We start from the raw sequence: 20197 nt of genomic DNA on the forward strand, positions 1-20197 counted from the left end.
TGGTGATATTGAGGAAAGCATGTTATTCCAATTGTAAATAGTGAGATTTACTGTAGTTACAACAATAATAATAATAATAATAATGGGGCAAGAGTGTCCCAACCAACGGAACATTTTTGAAATATGCATAGCTGAAATTGTCTTGATAGCGAAAAGAAGGGAATAGCAACCAAAAGCAGTGGGAAATAACGACAATAATCAATGAAAAACATAGTTGTTAATGCTGACTCAGCATTCCCAACGAGTACAATACAACCGTTGACAATACACCGTTCAAATACGGGGAAAATATGGAAATATGAACCCTTTGACCATGTTACTACAAAAAACTCAGCTTCCCAGCATGCCTCTGTGAAGGAAGCGGCCGTGCAGGCGGGACAGCCTCGTAGGACTTCGTTGCTGGGAGACTGTTTTGCGCGCTGCCGTTTGAATGTGTGTGTGTGTATGTGTGTGCGCGCGCGCGCGTGCTCTGTCTGTTAAACGGATTACTACTGAGCCAGAGTACGAGTAAAGGAAGACAAATCATGCTGACTAACGCCGCAGACAGCGTTGTGAGCACCGGCGTTTACTGAGGGATGAAGAGCAAAACACTGAAGGCGCTCAAAGTCGGAACCAGCAAAAGAAAAGGTTAAAAAACAAACAAACTTCAGCTAGCCACTAATGCTAATGCTAGTGCTGTAAAGTGGCTGCTGGTGTCGTTACATATTAGCCTGTTAGCTCAGTTGTGTATGCGTTATTGTTTTGTTATTGCTCACATTATGTTCGTCTTACTTGTACTTTATTACTGTGAACGCTGTAAATGTGCGTCGATTTTCAATGTAAGGTGACGTTTGACCGCAGGTTGTTGTTGTTGTTGTAGCAAGGGAAGCCATCAGCAACGTACAGCTTCATCACTTCCTTTATTTCATGAAAAAAGTGTTTTGTCGACTTAAAAACCTAATTGTTTTAAAAGAAATGTAGACAATTCCACTTTATTATTGCATAGTATTTGACGCAATGGCAATATAGTTTATATTTCATTTCACGTTCATACCCACTCCAACAGGTTAATCGATTATCAAAATAGTATTTTAGTATTATAGTTGATTCATCGTTGCAGCCCTAGAATGGCCTAAAAAAAACAAATAACTAAACCTCTTATCAGATCTTCCCATCAGTTTAAAAATACAATGGGATTTTATTTTGAAACCATTTGGACTTTGAATGTTTAAATTAAAATTTCCCCCTTTCAATAAAAAAATATCATACATATACCTTCTTTTTTGTCTAATCTTATTTGTGTGTCTGTGTGTTTTGTCATTCGTCACTTGTTTCATTTTTCATGAAAATTGAATATAGAGGAAAAAGAAAATATAATTTCAAATAATTTCACTTTTGTAGTCCACAGAATCTTGAAAAATTGTAAAGCACAACAATGAAGTCACTTTTTAATCTTCTCTAGTATGTATGCTATTAATTTTACTTTATTTTTGTTTGTAAATGGAAAATGTAGATGTTGAGATACTGTTTTTGAATTTGATTTAACTATACACTTTGTGTAACTACACGTTTAATTATATATTCTCCTTATTATGAACACTTGTGACTGTAGTGAAATACATAACATCTTTGAGCCTTTGCTTTAACCCGTCATATTTCTCCTGCAGTCTCCAGCGATGTGTCGCCCTCCACCAGCCTCCCGCCTCTGGTCGAGGGTCCACTCAGATGCTTCCTGCGGGTGACGGTGAGTCGTTTGTTGTGGACCATTCACAAGCCTCCGCCTTCAACATTCGTCCGGCTTCGCTGGTGGGGAGAGTCGTCCAAAGAGACACACTTCTTTCCCAGAGATGGATCGCAACTCCTGCAGAAGAGCATCAAGACGACGGCACGCTTTGCCGTGCGCTGTGGACCAAAGCAGTTCACCTCATATCTTACAGGTAACATTTATCATCTTCATCAGCATATTTTCAAATATTCTTCTATGAAGCATTCAGACCGTGGATAAATGTTTACGAGACACAAGCTACAGACACATTTTTAAAATTAAAACATCCTTAGCTTACATGTAGCTAATGCACAGTCAATAAGGTGAGTGTTCTCAATTTGTGCTCCGACAGAAAGTTTCAAGTTGTCTCTCTGGTCATCCTGATCATTTTTTTCTTCGATATGCTTGTATGTCCTGCTGTCGTTAAACTGCAAACGTCTTACTTCAAATGTGTCTTTCGTGACCAGATATGGGCTCACTGGTGCTGGAAGTTCTGACCAAATCGGATCATTTTCCGATCGCTCGGGCGCAGGTCTCTGGTATCTCCCGTCTCTCTCTGTCACTGCCCATCAGTGGATTTTACACCCTTGTGTCTCCCACTTCTGAAAAGCTGGGGGAGCTACAGGTGAGTGGATACATGAGCGTATGTGTCATTCAGGAATCAGTATTAAAGGGAGACAGGTTTACTAAGCTGTATTTGACCTTTTTAAGTGCTTTAATCACATCTCATTTTTAATTTTTTGAATATCATTGTTGGAGCTGAAGTGAATACAATGTTGTGATTTTTTTCATCCAAAAGCTAATATTTGTGTTTTTTTTGATGACCTATTTTATGTAGCCAATATTCCGGTTATATTTAGGGAAAACACTGTATGTAATTGCTCTGCAGTGCAGACATAAAATGTAGATTGGTGACACAGGACAGTGGTGTTATTTCTGTTATATATTGTGTCAAATGGAGGAAAAAAGAGAATTTGATACATTTTAGTTTAGTCTCTTTTCACACAGTAGAACTCCCTTGGTGTGTTGGACTGAGTAAACACACTATGGCTAAAACGACTATGCAATAATCGATTTTCACTGTGATTTAGCATTTATGTTATTAATTTTTCATTTCACATCCATGTATAGTAACATAAATTATTGTATGCTGTTCTTATATTCATATTCAGCAAGGGCTCATGTGTATAGAAATTTAACTCGGATCACTTATATTACTCACTTATTGCTTAGGACAATACACCAGCTCATTTATTACTGTTTATATTTTCTTTAGTATTTAGATTATGACTCTCCTGTGCATGTTTATGTTGTATATCATTCTTATTCTTCTGTTTTGCTGGAGTTGCTATAATGAACCGTGATTTCCCTCCAGTATTTCAATGAAGTGTTTCTGATGCTGATCGTTTAGTGTCTCCTTTTGTTTCCTCAGGTTTCTCTGAAGTTGGAGCCTTTGACTGAAGCGTACGACAGCAGCGGCTCGTGTCCTCACACTGACGTCAGCGTTGAGGTTCCACAAGTCGCCTCATCATCCGCCCGTCCACGCAGATCACTGTCAGCTGGCAGTGGGAGCAGCAGCGGAAACACACCAAGGTTTGAAAGCAGTCATTTGTTTTCATAACTCCTAATGTCCATACAAGTTTAAATCTGAGCACGATGAACTCACCATTATTTGTGTGTTGTTGTTTTTTTTTTTTATGTTTTCAGAGGGAAAGATCACTTATATTTCCAAGAGAATCAAATGCCGACAACAAACGGATCTCAAAATGGCCAAACAGCTGCAGACCCTTTAAATCAGGAGCTTAGTGGACCAGCGACCAAAGATATCCTCTCAGGTCAGTCCCGGCACAGAAAATATGAACTCATAAAGTAATTGTTAGTGAACATATTGTATTGTGCAAAATACAAGGAGATATGCATTTTAATATTTAAAAAAGTAAAGGAAAAAACAAATAAAGTAACTTCTACAAGAAAAAGTCAGTCCTTCCTTGATTCTTAACACAGATTTTCACTCTTTTGGTGAGACTTTTCATAGGTTTTTATAAGTGGTCTTGCAAAATTATGAATGTATGTCTGTCAAATTCTGTGATATTTGAAATACTGGCAATATTTTGAACTCATGGAACACGTGTATAGGTCTTTTTTTTTACAGCAGATATTTTCAACATGAACTATTACATAAATAAATAAATAAATATAGGTTTTACCAGTAAACTATTGTTCTTCTATTGTTCAATTGTAAGTTGGAAGTCACACTGAATTCTTGCCACTAGGGTCTGTTTTTCTCTATATTTTCATTCTCACTTAAACTGATCAAAATAATTGGTGAGTAATTTAGGAATTGATTAATTGTTGCAGCCCCTATTTATACATATCACCCTTGTTTTCAGGTTGTGTCCTTCTAAAGACATCGAGATGTAGTTAAATGTGATCATTTTTAGTATTTCTAAAACAACACATCTCACTGTGAACGTATGTTCCTCAGTTATTTCAGAGCGTGGGAACAAACTGCGAGACGCTATGGTGCTCTCGGCTCTCAAGTGTGACGTGGATTCTGCCGCAGCTCTTAAAGACACTCCTCTGCCTCTTCCAAAGGACAACATCCTGCCACCTTTCAAGTCAGTGCTTTACAAGTTTATATAAAAAAACAAACAGACAAAAATAAGGCTGACGAATGGTTCTGTCGGGGTTAAATGTAAGAATATTCATGCAGTAATTGTTATTATTAATGCCAGTGAATGAACAGGTCACGGCACAAGTGGCGTCTTGCATGATTTCGATTGTCTCGCAAGGTTTAGCGCACCAGGCTATAGCATACACAAAAATAATCGATCTAAGGATTTTATGAACTATATCGGCTCTTCCAAATAATAATAAACATGATATTCACATTGAAGTTGCTAAATTTATGTAGAGAACTTGATTAATAGGTCATCAAACTAGTTGGCGATTCATTTAGTCATCAGTTAATAATTAAGTGCATCATTGCGACCCTAATTTCTGTGTTATTTTCTCATCTAAATCTTGAGAAGTTTGACACCTCAAACCTCATCTAATTGACAGTACGTTGACCTCATGTTGATCGCCCTCCTGTGGCTGGATGCAGTATTAGTCATAAATCCTGTCTCCTTAAATTTGACAGTTGGAACATGATGGAAAGGGGGAAAAAAAAGTACACACCACATACATTTTCCCCCCTCATCAATGTTAGGGAAGAAGTGGAGTCTCTCTCTCTATATATATCTATCTATATATGCACTTTATTAGCCTTTAAGCAAAACATAAAATGACATTTAATGACTATGTTTAAAGTGTGGTTTTCACATCTGTTTCTACAGGCCTGTGCCTTCTCCTTCTGGGATGTTTCTTGAAAATATTCTGCACGCCGATTCTTCTCTCAAACGCTCGAACGGTGTCGCCGACTCAACTCGTCGCCACGAGTTCGACTGTGCTGCTGCTGACTTGGACAATAGAGCTGTAGAGATTCTCCTTGGCGGGTAAAGATACCTGTTTGTCCATTATTACAGTCTACGGACATAAAAAAAAAAACCCTCCCTGTTTATTTTGTCTGTATTCTTGAAGCTTAAGCACGTCACGTCTTCATTGGGATGGAGACGACATCTCGTCTGGCCACAGCAGCGTCGGTGGCGACAGCGAGCTCAATGATCCACAGTACGATCAGAGCTTACTGGAAAATTTATTCTACAAAACCCCAGTAAGTTGAAGAGATTCTCAGTCTCGTCACGTTTTGCTTGATTTTTATTGCCGGATCTTTCTTGAATTCCACTGTTGTCTGTCTTCAGATGATGGAAACCAGAGCAGATGACACTCAAGCAGAGGCTCAGGGAACAGTGTCCTCGAGTACAAAGCAACCAAAACAGATTAGTGGAGGGTAAGAGCCTTTATCTGCTTCTTAAGATATGCTGCTTAAACTGTTTTGAGGCTCCTTCCAGAGTGATGTTGTTTGTTTTATCCTTTTTTCATCTTTAAAGATTTGACTGAAAATGTGCTTTGTGATTTCCTCTTAAAAGACACGTTTTCTTAAAGTGTAACTTGACCACTAAACCCCACTTTTTCCAGGTGTAAACCTGTGTTTTTGCTGACACAACAAAATATAGAACGGGTATGAAATTATTTCCAGTATTACTTTACTTTATCTTTATTTTTAAATGACATAGCACATAGAACAATCTCAAACAGAATTATTTAATTGCCACCTTTGGGTTTTGCTATTTGCGTTGTTTTAAATTAATTAAAATAATCCTAAAGCTGAACCAGGTGGACAGACTTTGACAAATTACATACTTACACATACGTAAAAATAGTTTGTCTGGGAATAAAAAACAAAAAATATTAAATGAAATAAGATGTAGAGTAAGTCTTACTTTGTAAATTAATTTGTTGGTCCCAGTTGGTCCCAGTTTTACCCAAACCCTCAAAATGATCATGTTTTCAAATGTCTTTTGTTTTTGTCCCCAAACTAATATAATATAGTTTTATTTCTTTGTTGTAATGGAGCAAAAACACCCTAGAACTTATTCACATTTAACTTATTACATTACGGTAGAGAATTAGCTTTTTTTATATATATGTATATATATGTGTGTGTGTGTGTATATATATGTGTATATATATAGATATATGTATATATCTGGAAAGCTCTGCTGCAGAAGATAAAACAGTTACAATATACAGCTAAATATTGATCGCCCTCTGGTGGCTGGATGCCGTAGAGGTCATAAACGCTGCCTTCTTCATGTCAGCACTTGGAACGTTTCACTTTTTCTATTTTTAGGGAAGAAGTGGAGTGACTGTAACACATAATCTCCATATTTGATTTTGTGCTTTTATAAAACATTGGTTAACCTTCTTTGTCCAGTCCCACGTCAGAGTCTCGGTGCTCTGCAGACGCTGCTGGGCTTCCTGCCGGCCTGACTGCGGAGCAGTCGGCTCTACTGTCTTTGATTCGCGTGGCCAAAGTGAGTGTTGACTCCCTGACTGTGTCTACAAGCAACACAAGTACCACACTCAAAAAAACCCTAACTAAAGGGAAACCTCCCCGACCGCTAACTAACACAAAATGGTAAGAAAACCCAAAATAAAATGTTATTCTGTCTCGTAAAACCCGGTGACATCATTCTCTCTCTCTCTCTCTTTTATTTTCAGCACTTATTTTGTTGAGTACGCATTACCGTCGGCAACCACTTCAAGTCCAGCGGTGACAAAAGCTGTTTCCAGTAAAGTCACAGGAGGAGGTATGTTTCCTAAACTTTCTAGAAGATGGTAAACTATCGCAACCCAAATCACAATAGAAATCATAATGACAGCAAATTGGCGACTCATTTATTGCCTATAAAACCTGATGTTATTTTGAATGAAAGTGGAAGTAATTTTGCAGTGAAATTTGCCATAGAAGAAGAAGAAGAAGAAGAAACATGGAAGAATAACAATAGATGCTTGCTTTGCAAATGCTAAGCAATAATATTCTTTCTTTCTTTCTTTTTCTTTTTTTAGTGGTGAAGTTCCTCCATTGCTCTGTGTTTCCTGTCCACTTCAGCACAGCGACGGTGAAACACTGGTGGCAAACGGATCTGATTTTTAAGATTTTCTCACAAAGGAGCGACCAAAGGAATGTAAGTAGATTAAAGCGGCGGTTTGTAAAATTCAGCGTTTTAATGTTGATGTTAAGATGTCCACTAATGACATGACCACTGCACAAATTAAAGCTTCCATAAATAACGGATAGTTTCCTGTTAAATACTTATCCTCTCTTGTTGCAGCCTGTTCTCATCGGTGAAGCCGCTCACCCGCTGCGTTGTCTGCTGCAGAAGGAGCAGCTGAGTCAGTCTGTCGTGTTACCTGTTGGCCTGGGGGGACACGGTAAAACACAGGAGATTGGACCTCTTTTGGTAATATGCAATATGTAATCTTAACTGAATGATCGTCATTGACACCAGTGACTGACATTGAGGTGTGACGTTGATGTTTTTTTTGTTGTTTTTTTTCTTCAGGTGTCTCTAGAACTTGCTGCTGACAGAGTTTCCTCCTCTGGAAAAAGCAAAAGCAAGTTGTCTCGGAGAGAAAAGTCATCGTCATCGACTGCACCCTGTCCTCAGGGAGAGAGATTCCAACTTGGTCGATCCGGCAGAGAGGAGTTACCTCGTAACTCTATGGAAGACTCCAGGCTAAATGTTTGCACTCCACAGAGACCCGTGGAAGAACCCACTCTTCATCCAGGTCCCATCACATCGTCTTATGAACCCTGGCAGCAGGCGCATGAGGATTCAGAGGTCCTGCTGCACACTTTGCTCATGGTACCAGACGGGAAGAACTTCAGCCGTGGACCCGTTCAGGCTCCAAACGTCTACTTGAACTGTAAACTCTTTTGGTGCGACGAGATGACGAGATCTGTGGTCAGCTGGGGTCAGACGAACCCATCTTTTAACTTTGCTCAGGTAAGTCGAGGAGATCCAGTCCTCCAAACAAGCCATCCATCCATTATATATCCTCCACCGGAGGCTTGTGGGGGGTGCTGTGCCAGTCTCAGCTGACATAGGGCGATAGGCCGGGGTCACACCCTGAACAGTTTGCCAGTCTATCACAGGGACACATAGAGACAAACAACAAACACCTATGGTCAATTTAGAGTGACCAATTTACCTAATCCCCATATTGCATGTTTTTGGACTGTGGGAGGAATCCGGAGAACCCGGAGAAAACCCATACACACATGGCGAGAACATGCAAACTGGGCCTCGAACCCGGGTCTTCTTGCTGCAAAGGCAAGAGTGCTAACCACTATACCAACCGTGTGGCTGCGGTGCCTAACTTCTGTCGACAAAAAACTGCTAGTGTCAGCACACTAGGTCCGTAGTGTTTCAGTATCTCAGTATGTCCCTCATGTTTTAGAGAACTGGGGTTAATTCCTTAACCGGAAGTTGTCTTTCAACATTTATTTCACCTCACTCATGTTTCAGGGAAGCGGGGTCGATTCCTAAAGTTTGCCGCTGTCTCACTCTACTAGTTTAGCTGTTATGCTTCCGACTACACTTCAGCACCGTTACACTGAGGAGAACAGAGAGAGTCGTGGGGGAACTCATCTGACAATGATTTTAACGTGACCCCACATTTATTGGATTGTTCAGTCTTTTTTAACTGATTGGTTCTTGTGTTGGACGTCTCTTCCTGTGATGGCACTCAGTGGCTGGCAGTCTGGCGTCATCACGCATAGTATCGCCCCAGCTCGCTTGGAACCTCGTCAGAGCAGGTACTAAAAAAGTACCAGGTACCAAGTACTATACTAGTGGAAACGCAACCGTGCCGAGCAAGAGCTGCTGCAACAGGTTACCACACGGGAGACGCCCGCAGCCTCTCGGCTGTGTCCCTGATTGTTAAGAGTTTCCAAAGTGTAGCCTAGGATTGTTTTATATTGTGTGAGTGTGTGTGTGTGTGTGTGTGTGTGTCTGTCTGCGGTTATTAAACATGACATCTGATGAGGATACTGACAGGGAGCGAGAGAGGGCAGCAAACCTTAAAAGAGGAGAATATGTGCCTGTCAGAAGTAATGTAAAATGTCTGTTTAAGGGACATAACATGCCCTTTTGTGAGTTTCAATTAGCTAATGTCAAATATATTGAGACCTACTGTACATTTAAAGTGAATCAGAGTAATATAAACAACTGCATAGGTTTAAATCAATGTTAAATAATAAATCAAATAGTTCTTGTGTTCTTCATTGAATATCTGACATAAATGTGAGTGGGAAAGTGAGTAGTAAGCATGTGAGAGGTGCGTATTATGTGTAATCAGCCAAAATGACAAACCCAAAAGGTCATAGAAAATGGGATCATTTTGGCAGGTTAGCCATTATATTTTGTGTCAATTACCTGTGTCAGGTGACTCCTGTGGCTTTAACTCCGAAGCTGTTGGAGCGGATGAAGAACAACATGATGGTCATTGAAGTGTGGCAGAAGACGGGAAGCTCAGGTCAGGATCGACTCCTGGGTCTCGTCAAATTACCTCTTCACCAGTTCTACATGTCCTTTAGGTAAATTTAAAATACCTAACCTATTTTAACAGTGTTACACATTTATGATTTGTCTGACTTGGGGTTAACTGATGACTGTTGGAGGTGTTGAAAGTTAGCAGGTTCTTCTGCAATCAGTCAATTTATTTTTATAGCACATTTCATACAACAGATTAATTTGTGCTTCAGATAAAGACAAATAAGAGAAGACGGACATCTGATATTGGAATGCAAGTGAAAGTGAAAGTGAAAACAGATGTGTTTTAAATGTTGTAATTGACAATGGAATAGTCCTTTTTGTAAACATGTTGTTCAAATAATTGCAATCAGATTACTTTATTGATCCCTGCGGTGAACTTGGGAATCTGGTGGCATAAAACCCTGCCAAATTAATTAAATTCTATAGAAATCATAATACAATTTGAAATGCAGTCGTGAGAAATTTAGATTTAGTGATAAATCCTGCCTGTATTTCACAAATTTTCAGATTTGAATAGAAATTGCAGTTGTTTTTTCCAATTTACATACACACACATACATATTTACTTATTAAACTTATTAGTTTGACTGAAAAAGCTGTTCCTCAGTCAAATACGCTTTTGGTTAATGTATTCCAGGACTGACCTGACTCACTCCTCCTAATGTCCTCTCCCCTGCAGAGATCCAAAGATTGCTCGCCTCCTCCTCCAGGCGCAGTATCCTGTTTTAGGGGTGGACTGCTACATGCCGGTTGTGGACGTGTTCTCGGGGGGCTGTGAAGGAAACCTCAGGGTCGTGCTGGCGATGGGAGGATCCGAGCAGATAGTCGCCCTCCAGCGGTCGAGAGATGAGGAGTATGACCACTCGTCTCACTGGGTGAAACCAGTTCATCTGCTCGATCAACAGCCACGTTTACAAACAAAGGTTAGTGTTGTTTACCTGTCAAACACATAAATGAGACAGTTTTATGACAATTTCTTATTTGCCAAACGTCTTTGAGCACAACATAAATAAAAGAGATGTACAAAGGGGCAGTCTGTGGCCAAGTGGTTAACTGATGTCATTCTCAGTTCTGACTATTGACCTGCAATGTAAATTGGAAGGCAGCAGCCTTAGTCTCAATCCAGTGTTTCCCCTAGGTTTATGGCTTTACACTGTCTTTCTCTTTTGTAAAAATTACAGATACAATTACTTACAACTATTAGAAATGCCCCTTCACTGTCCACCATTAAAACACATTTTAAAACCCATGTTTACTCTTTGGCTTCCAACCCAGTATGAGATGTTGGTTTTTATCCTTTTTATAGTTTTATTGTATGACTTGTTTATCTGTGTTGTTTTTATACTTTCTACAGTATGTTATTCTTTTATTGTATGTCTTAGCTATATTAGGTCACATGTTTTTATATTTTATTTGTTTTATTTATCTCTGATGTACAGCACTTCCGTCCATGCATCCATTTTCCATTTTATTTATATAGCACATTTTAAAAACACACATTGCCAAAGTGCTGTACATAAAACATTTAATACACCCTCAGAGAAGTTAAAATACATCAAAAGAACAAAGATTAATAAACCAATACACTAAAAGCCTAAATTAACATAAAAAGACCACACAATTCTCATGCTGGGTTTAGCAGCAAGGATTAAAAATTAGTTTTAAGATGAGATTTAAAAGTTTCCAGGATGGTGGCCTGTTTGACGTGGGTGGGTAACTCATTCCTCAGTTTAGGTGCCAGTGCTGAAAAGGCTTGATCACCTCTGTTTATTTGCCGTATTTTAGGCACATGCTTCTTAATAATTTTACCCAGCGGGAGGGGGTAAAGTACAAGAAAGAATACGCCTAAGAATTGAGCCCTGGGGGACCCCACAGGGCAAAGGGGCAGTGGAGGACTTTGTTTCAGCTGTTGTTTTTGAAAGTGCTTTATAAATAGTTGGCTTGGACTGGAGTTGGATGCTGTCATCGCTGACAAGATTTTTCATGTGTACTTCTCATTAATACCGCTGTGCCAACAGTACCGTAGTTCCTAAACGGTCGAGTAACTGCCAGATATAGAAAGTGAACGTTTTTTGTGAAAATTATACAGCCATAAAACAACAACCAATCCAGGTGGCCTGATTATCATGATGGCCGTAAGAGGGTTAAGAAATACCTTATGTCTATAAAATATTCTTGTCTTTAAGTTCTTATCCTTGCAGTAGTGTACGTATATATAGAATAGCCATGTTTTGTATCTATAACGCTTTCACTATTGAACTGAAGCTTAAAATTATATCAAGAATCAAAGTGCGCACACATATGTGGGAGAAATTCTTTTTCCCTTTCAGTTCCACATTTTCAGCACTAGACGACACGCTACATTTATGCCTTCACCTTCTACCGCTTTATACTCCACATGAGGGTCACGGTGCCAATCCTAGTAATCGTAACTCAGAAGCACTCAGAAGTTCACTTTTATCGTTAGCTGCACTTCTGTCGTCTTTGTTTCACAGTGAATAAGTCGCACACTGTTACATCCCAGCTTGTTAGGGGTGGAAGGGAAGTGACATAAATAACCAAGATGTAATATGGTTAAATAAAAGAATTAATTTTACAAAGGAGTTGATAGTAAGTTCACAAATTAATTTGTCAAACAACAGAAATGAAAATGGCCAGAGGACACTGTTCAAACAAAACCAAAAGCAAAATAAAAAAAGGACTCTTCAAAAGAAAGAGCTAAATTACATATTAATCAAATACAGAAATAAAACTCCACTTTAAAATAACTCTGCTTTAAGAAAAGCAAAAATTACAGGGTTGGAACAGCATCGCTATACCTAGTGAAAAGTGAGAAGGAGGAATCAGTTTTCACAATCTCAGGACCTGAGCCCAATTTCCATGTAGCCGAAGATTCAAACACATGCCACAAAAAGATCATAAGCAAAATCACAAATTGCTACAACTGGAGGTTCTGCGGCCGCACCAATCGCTGTCCAGTCCACCTGTAACTCCGCCCGTCGGCTCCAATGATGACGACGAGATGTCCAGCGGCTGTAGAGCATACACATAGAACATTTGAATGCATAACAGTAGTAGACACTTTGCGACACTGTTTGTGTACACAAAATACCATGAGGAATTTCGACCATTCGCCACGAAACAGGAAGTGCCCTATAACTTGGGCATACATTGAGTTCCACCGAAATTCCCGACCAAGACGAACAAAAAAGTCGACTGTAACCATGGTCTCAACTCAACAGGAAGTCGGCCATTTGGAATTTTGGTGGCCATTTTGGTGATTTTCACCCTACATAAATGAGAGAGATACGTCAAAGTCGAAAAGTTGTAGCCCTGTTATTAACATCGACTTCTGTCTCACCTCTTCTCACCTCTCTCTTCTGTTTTTCCGTCAGGTCGTAGCTGCACGTCATGAGCCGGTGAGGGAGCATGTGTTTGTGATCAGAGTAGAGAAAGTCACCGGGCTGACACCGCTGCAGTCCACAGTGTGGGGTGAAGCTGACTGCTACGTCCAGTACACTTTCCCCCGTGAGAACGGTGACACAGCCGCAACCTTGGACCAAAACCTTGTTGAGAGCAGTACGGCCATTTCATCTCATAAGACACCAAGATCAAAGTTTTTCTTCCTTCTGCATCAACATACGTCTCATATCCCACAGGTGTTGACCTGAAGCAGTTTCGTACCACCACCACCCTGTGTGTGCCAGACCCGGTGTTCGGCCACACTGAGACTCACGTGCTCCTGGCTCCTGAAGGTGTGCCGGTCCAGACATTGTTGCTCAGCTCTCTCTCGAGTCGAGGCCTCAGCAGTGGTGGAGGTGTCCAGTTTGAAGTGTGGTGCAGGTTTGTAGTTGTTACCTTTTGATCCATTTTAAAACTGAATTTTAACTTGACACTGTAGAGTACTACGCTATTCCTAAGATTTGTGCCGAATCACACAGTGGTGGCCCAGTGGTCGAGTGGATCATCTTTCAACCAGAAGGTTGTGAGTTCGATCCCCGGCTCCATAAGACTAGGCAAGACGCCAAAGTAGCTCCTGAAGCATGGGAATGGGTTTGATAGATAGATTAGATTTATATTATAGGTTTTAAATAAAATTAAGAAAAAGTAGAACATCTTTTGTCTTATTACATACCTGATGCATTTCTGCAGATATTATTATCCAAACGTCAGAGATCAGCTTGTGGCCAAAGGGCTGCTTCCATTGTCCAAGCTGTGTGCCATGGTCACCATGCAGAGACAACATCCTGAAGAAGCCCACATGTTCTCCTTACCCCTGATTCCCAGGACAGACGGTCTGACGGGACATCGGGCCCCGTCCTCAGGTACACACACACACCTACAGAGCATCAGTGTCATTATAATGCATGGACACATGTTTAACAAAAGTTATCAATGGTTTTGTTTCTGTTTGTTTCTCAGGTCTACTGGATGTTTGCGTTCGGTACAAGCACCGGCCTGTGAGGCCTGACGCTTACGCCAGTCAAGGAGCCGCCTCTCGTGTTGTGACTCTTGTGGTTGAGGTGCACAGAGCGTCAGGTCTGCAGGTGGCAGCGAGGTACATCATCACCACCACACGGACTACAGCATGTCCATAATGTAGAAGTCTTCTTACAAGAACTAATTATTAGGGCCTGGGCCACAACCCATGAATTTGTGCGAGGAACCTCTTGTTACCCTTCAGATTATTATTATTTTTGAGGGGTTAAAAAAAACTCTTGAAAACTTGGCACGGAGGCTCATACCTGGTGAAAATGCGATATTGACAGACGGTAGGGATGGGCATTCGATTAATTTTTCTTAATCGACTGTCGGGAGAATTAACAATTGATTATCGATTAATTATTAATATTTTTATATTAAAAATCACTATTTATAGGCTAAAAATCAGTTTATCGCTATTAGCGGGTATCAGTATTTTGAGGTTTGGGAAATAGTACAGTTAAAAACAAATCAGCATCAACAAAAACATACAGAGAAAGCTGTCCTAATCCATGTTAATCCACCACCAATCAGTTCAGCAAATAATGTACAATAATAACCAGTGCACACATGCTGTTCTAGCACAATTTAGACATGTAGTAATCATTAACAGGAGCAGTTTATATGAAAAAGGTTCGTAATGGACCGAAGTGAGAGGGGCAGTTTGGATTTTGGGAACAAAGAAGAACAGCTGTTCAGAATTATGAGAATAATTCTTAGTTACAACCCAAATGTAAAAAGAAACAAACAAACTGTTTTGTGTTGCAGGTTATTATCAGAACAGGATGAAAGGTTTGACTACTTTGCCAGTGTGGGTGTGAACACATACGTCACAGTCCAGCTCTCCTTCACCCCGGACAGCGAGAGGAGGCGCACGCGTGTCGTTGCCAGGACTTTCTGCCCCGAGTTCGACCACCACGCTGAGGTTTCCTGTGACCTGCTGGTTCAGAGGAGCAGCGGAGAGACCTGCAGTCTGGCTGAGCTGCTGCAGGAGGCATCTGCTGTCTTCACTGTGTGGAACACAGACAATCGCGAAGGTCCGAGACAACTTTTACAGCAATATTACAGATGAATGAAAAGTATTTGTCAACAGTTTTCTCAATTTTAGATGGTAAAATCTTTCTAGCGCTGCAAAGAACAATTATTTTCATCACAGGATTAATCTGGTCATTACTTTCTCAATTAATCTGTTGTTTAATTGTCTGGTCCAAAAGTGTCAGAAAATGTTTCCCAAACCTTGAAAACTTTCACATTTAGGACAGAGGGAAAATCAAAAAAATGTTTGTTTAAATTATTTTAAAAACATTCATCTACATCTTTTGCTTTGCCTTACATTACATGGACCACAAGATTGATAGATAATTGTCAGATTAATTAAAATAATTGAGAGATGCTGCTATATCCATACCTCATTGACACAAGAATTGCTAGTACAAGAATTGTAAATAGAAATTTCTTCTGTTTTTCTTTTTTCATATTATCAAATGGTTCCACAATTCATCTTTGAATGTTTAAATTATTATTTAACTAATAAATTCATTATGTTGCAGGATTCAGCCTTTCCAAGCCTAAGGATGCGATGTTGGGGACAGTGAAAATACCGTTAGATGATCTCATTCATAAAAGAACAGGTATGTTGTTTTTTCTTAGACACAGCTGGACCACAAGTGGATTTTCCCTATGAGTATAATTATTGTACTTGTTTCTTTTCTAAAGGTATTTCTGGCTGGTTTGGAGTGTATCTACCTCAGGAAACAGGTTCTCCTCAGCATCGGCAGGTCTTGGTCGGGGGTCTAGAAATCTCCGTCAGCTTTGCCCACCACTCAGACAGAGAGAGAGTGATTAAAGCTGCTCAGGGTTTGGGCTGGGTAATGTCGCAGAGTGATGATGAAACGCAGTGCGATGAAGAGTCCTGGGAAGGAAACGGAAAAACGCTCTCGCTGTCATTCTCGATACCCAGAGCGTGGATGCCGGTTCACTGTTTGCTCCTGCCGGGCCACGCTGAACTCCAGCGCTCCACCTACTGCTACTTCAGGTACAAGTTTTATGAACAGGAGGCCTTCTGCTCTCAGATGAAACACCCGTCCGTCACGGAGGCCGACGACAGCCAGGCTACAGTGAGCTTTGAAGGAAGTAGAGCTGTGGAGCTGAGGGCGACTCGGCCTTTAATGTGGTATCTGCGAGAGGAGCGGCTGGAGCTGCAGCTGTGGCTGGCTTTCAAGAAGGACAAAACCACAAGACCCACAGACACGGACCGACTGGTCGGCTCAGCGTTTGTCGATCTGTCCTCGCTCGCAAAGATCCCAGAGCAAAAGCTGACGCTGAGTGGTAAGAAATTAATAACTGTCGTAGTTTAACAGATTATGACGTGGTTAAAGGTCCAGTGTGTAAGCATTAGTGACCTCTGATGGTTAAACTGTAGACTTTCTCTTTCCCAAGCACTTTTTTTCTGAGCAGTTGAATTCACTTCTGAAACTTTCCGTGACTCTCGGTGTTTTCAGTCAAACTTCTACCTTTAATCTCGTAAATTAAGACTTTATTCTCGAAGTCTGTGAATTTTTCTTTTCTCAATGTGGCCCTTATACTCTTTCAATTGGTGTAAAAAATAAGAAATAAGGAAAAAACACAATATTTGCAACCACCAGTGTGAACTGATTTTACAAGGAATGAATGTTTTTTGTATTTAAAACTTGCACTGTACAGTTTTAAATGAGTTTAGTAGTTTAAATTGATTTTAAACTATTTTAGAATGATTATATACTATATCAAATTTCTGCAAATAAATAAACTCTGCAAACTGGACCTTTTTAAAAGACAGCTGTGTTTTTGATTACACAGGTGTGTACCCACTGTTCAGACGCTCTGCAGCAGACCTGCAGGGGGCAGCGCTCAGGGTTCACATCACACTGACCGCAAATTCTGTCCCTGGGGAGGCGTCTGCTTGGGCTGATACCCAGATGGACTATGACAGCCAGGGGGAGCTCTCACCAGACGAAGTGGAAACAGCAGCTCGGCCGCCTTCGCCCGGAACGCTCAATAAGCTCAGACACCAGAGTAAATCTCTCCGAACTACGTCAGACGTTACATCTGTGCCGCACACAGAAACAACTGTGGAGGATTCTTTCCCGGTGACTGTTGTGGTGGACCGCGCCATGCACCTGAATCTGAAAAGTGAGTCATATTTCCATCTAATGCGCTGTTTAATCCTCACATGAAGTTAAAACCCCCGTGTTTCCCACAGGCTGCCCTCTAGCAGAGCGCAGTGAAACCACACCGTGCAGCTGTGTTTCATACGTCACTGCTGACTCTGCTGAACCGGTGTTTACGACGGTTGTATCAGACACCGACTGCCCTGAGTGGGACCATCAACAGGAGTGCAGGTCAGGTTATATATAACATAATATTCTTAGGCATTCTGAGACAAATGATATTATTATTATTATATTTTTATTTTCTTATTCCCAGGCTTCCAAACCAGCTGTTGGTTGACCCCCAACAGTCTCTTGTGTTCAAAGTCTGGCATAAAGGAGGTATGCATTTTTTCTACTTAATGATTTGCGTTAAAGGACCTGTTCAGACCGTCTGATGTGCATGTGTTCGCAGTTGTCTTTAAAGTGTGTCCTAGCTGTGTTTCCTGTGACCACATGAGGTCAAATTTGACTTCCAAATCACACACTGTTCACAAGGACATAAATCATGTTATTAATGAGTGTGGTTGTACAGGTGTATATGCTGTCAGTGTGTTTGTGTGTATAATCACAGTTAAGGAAAAAACTCTTAACACACTCTCTTTAAAACAATTTAAATGCATTTTATGGAGTGGTAATGTCCTTTTAAGATGGAGGTTTAAATGTGTTTGTTTTTAACAATTAACTATACGTAGAATACAGCATTTGCCATTTGTTAAAAATTTATTAATCGTTCAAATATTCCAAATTATGTATTTAAGTCATTACATTTTCTTTTAAGTGACCGAAAATAAAATGTCCAAAGGAAACACCTAAAAGTATATAACTGCATCAAGGAGAACAATCAGAAAACCAATACCAATTGAAAAATGCTGCACATAACTGCCCTGCATTGCAGACATAAAATGTAGATTGGCTCATTAGTGTTCTTCAATGCGGTAAATCTTGACCGAAGTGAACCGCTTTCTTGTATTATTTGTTATCATTAAACCGTTATATTTTATCAGATAGAGGAAAAGAAAGAAATCGGCTAAATATTTGGGCCATTTCAGCCTTCATCTTCCCTGATTTTGAAAAATTGACATTGACTGTAGAAAAATCTGTATCAGTCGACCTCTAATGGTAACATTTCATACTGACGGTGCAGAACATGATCAGATCAGCCGGGATAGATGTTTAAACCAGGTCAGAACAGGGTCACAATTGTCCGATTTTTCCCCGTGGTTGTTTTTGCTTCCACAGAAGTGGAGAGGGTGTTGGGATTTGCCTCCGTGGATTTGACTCCTCTGCTCTGCGGCTTCCACTCGGTGTACGGTTGGTACAACATCACAGACTTCAGCGGTCAGTGTCACGGTCAGCTCAAAGTGTCCGTCACACCGCTGAAGGGCGTCCAGGACCTGAGAGAGCAGAGAAGACCTGTGAATGAAGAGGCTTCCAATAACTCATCTGTGAGGGAAATCAATCATATGTACAGCATAAAAAAACCCCAACCTAAACAATATTATTTGACTTTGATGATTAATGTTTGATTCACAGGTTTTAGCATTCAGCTATCACACCACAGCCACCTACAGTAGCTTCCCCTCTCACATCAGCCGCTACACTGAGCAGAAGATCTCATCTCCTGAACAAACGGACAGAATGTTTCCTAAAAGGTTTGTAAAGACACAGATGTTTTAATTCAAAGTGGTTTGGTGAATAGAGCGCTTTAAATTGGAAATTGGAGGGGCAAATGAAATTGAAAAAATACCCCCCCTTTTATTAGACAAAATAGTGTTGTAGTACACGTACATGAAGGAAAATTGGCACACACATCAGTTAGGTCAGGACACACAAAAAAGTCAATGAGGACTATGCCCTAAATCCTACAGGAAGGTCTAGCACCGGTTATGCAGTGGGTTCATATGTTTTCTTTACAACTGCCCCAGGTCCAGTGACAGAGACGGTCACGTCGAGCACATGGACAAAGTGCGTTTTTACCATCAGAGTCTACAGGAACAAGCAGCAGCAGCTCAGTGTGTCTGTAACAGCAGTGACGTGGACATGAATCCGTCCAGCTCTTTCCTGCTCTCAGCTCTCAGGTATCAGTCCTCACACACACATGTATGACATTCATGACTTGAGGGGACATTGCATTGACTTACATTCATTTCGTGGAGACTTACTCTAACCTTATTACTACTGGCCTAATCATAACCCTGACCCTAACCTTACCCTAACACTAACCTTAAAACATATCTTCACCTTAAAGTGTAGTCATTTACATTGTGGGGACTTGATTTTTGTCCCCACCAGGAAGACAAGTCCCCATAATGTGACTGTGTAAACAGGTTTAGGTCCCCACAACATTAGTAATACATGGGCACACATACACACTCGAACCAACATCAGTACACAAGCATAAAATTTTTGTGTGTGTGTGTTTTTGTACAGGAAGAATCAAAGCGAGCTCGACAACATGCAGAGGTATTTCAGCCGCAAGCTTTCCACACCTGCATTCACATCCGCGTCGGAACACAACAGCAGAGACGAGCGCGAGGAACGGAGGGAGACAGACACGAGTCGGCTTCTCCTGAAGACGGACCAGCTGGTTGGAAAGTGTGACAACCTCATTAGCGGTGAGCTGCTCTTCCATTCAACACAGGCATATTTACTTTGTCGGTCTGAACGTTGCATATTATATCGTGCACCTCCCTTCACTGCACTGAAATGACCATGAAGTGAATATCATGGGAATTTAGGTTGTTCATCAAACAGAACTAAAACTTTTGAAGTTA

General features: G+C 40.6%; 1 protein-coding gene across 1 annotated transcript in view; it reads left to right on the forward strand.

Annotated features, from left to right (window-relative positions):
• Positions 1-63: 63 nt before the first annotated feature.
• c2cd3 (C2 domain containing 3 centriole elongation regulator) overlaps positions 64-20197 on the forward strand; it is a 26406-nt gene continuing 6272 nt past the window's right edge. Inside the window, exons 1-30 of the mRNA XM_044031365.1 lie at positions 64-627; positions 1647-1916; positions 2212-2369; positions 3177-3337; positions 3452-3579; positions 4230-4362; positions 5083-5241; positions 5327-5459; positions 5548-5636; positions 6624-6827; positions 6911-6999; positions 7259-7377; positions 7525-7653; positions 7756-8199; positions 9640-9791; positions 10430-10673; positions 13146-13329; positions 13410-13593; positions 13903-14075; positions 14173-14308; positions 15001-15269; positions 15783-15863; positions 15949-16560; positions 17071-17403; positions 17474-17612; positions 17698-17762; positions 18663-18868; positions 18957-19075; positions 19349-19501; positions 19854-20038. Of these exons, the coding sequence (XP_043887300.1) occupies positions 576-627; positions 1647-1916; positions 2212-2369; positions 3177-3337; positions 3452-3579; positions 4230-4362; positions 5083-5241; positions 5327-5459; positions 5548-5636; positions 6624-6827; positions 6911-6999; positions 7259-7377; positions 7525-7653; positions 7756-8199; positions 9640-9791; positions 10430-10673; positions 13146-13329; positions 13410-13593; positions 13903-14075; positions 14173-14308; positions 15001-15269; positions 15783-15863; positions 15949-16560; positions 17071-17403; positions 17474-17612; positions 17698-17762; positions 18663-18868; positions 18957-19075; positions 19349-19501; positions 19854-20038 (5503 nt within the window). The 5' untranslated portion in view covers positions 64-575. The remainder of the gene's footprint in view (positions 628-1646; positions 1917-2211; positions 2370-3176; positions 3338-3451; positions 3580-4229; positions 4363-5082; positions 5242-5326; positions 5460-5547; positions 5637-6623; positions 6828-6910; positions 7000-7258; positions 7378-7524; positions 7654-7755; positions 8200-9639; positions 9792-10429; positions 10674-13145; positions 13330-13409; positions 13594-13902; positions 14076-14172; positions 14309-15000; positions 15270-15782; positions 15864-15948; positions 16561-17070; positions 17404-17473; positions 17613-17697; positions 17763-18662; positions 18869-18956; positions 19076-19348; positions 19502-19853; positions 20039-20197) is intronic.

This window comes from Solea senegalensis, linkage group LG8 (assembly GCF_019176455.1).
Source record: "Solea senegalensis isolate Sse05_10M linkage group LG8, IFAPA_SoseM_1, whole genome shotgun sequence".
NCBI classification, from domain to species: domain Eukaryota; kingdom Metazoa; phylum Chordata; class Actinopteri; order Pleuronectiformes; family Soleidae; genus Solea; species Solea senegalensis.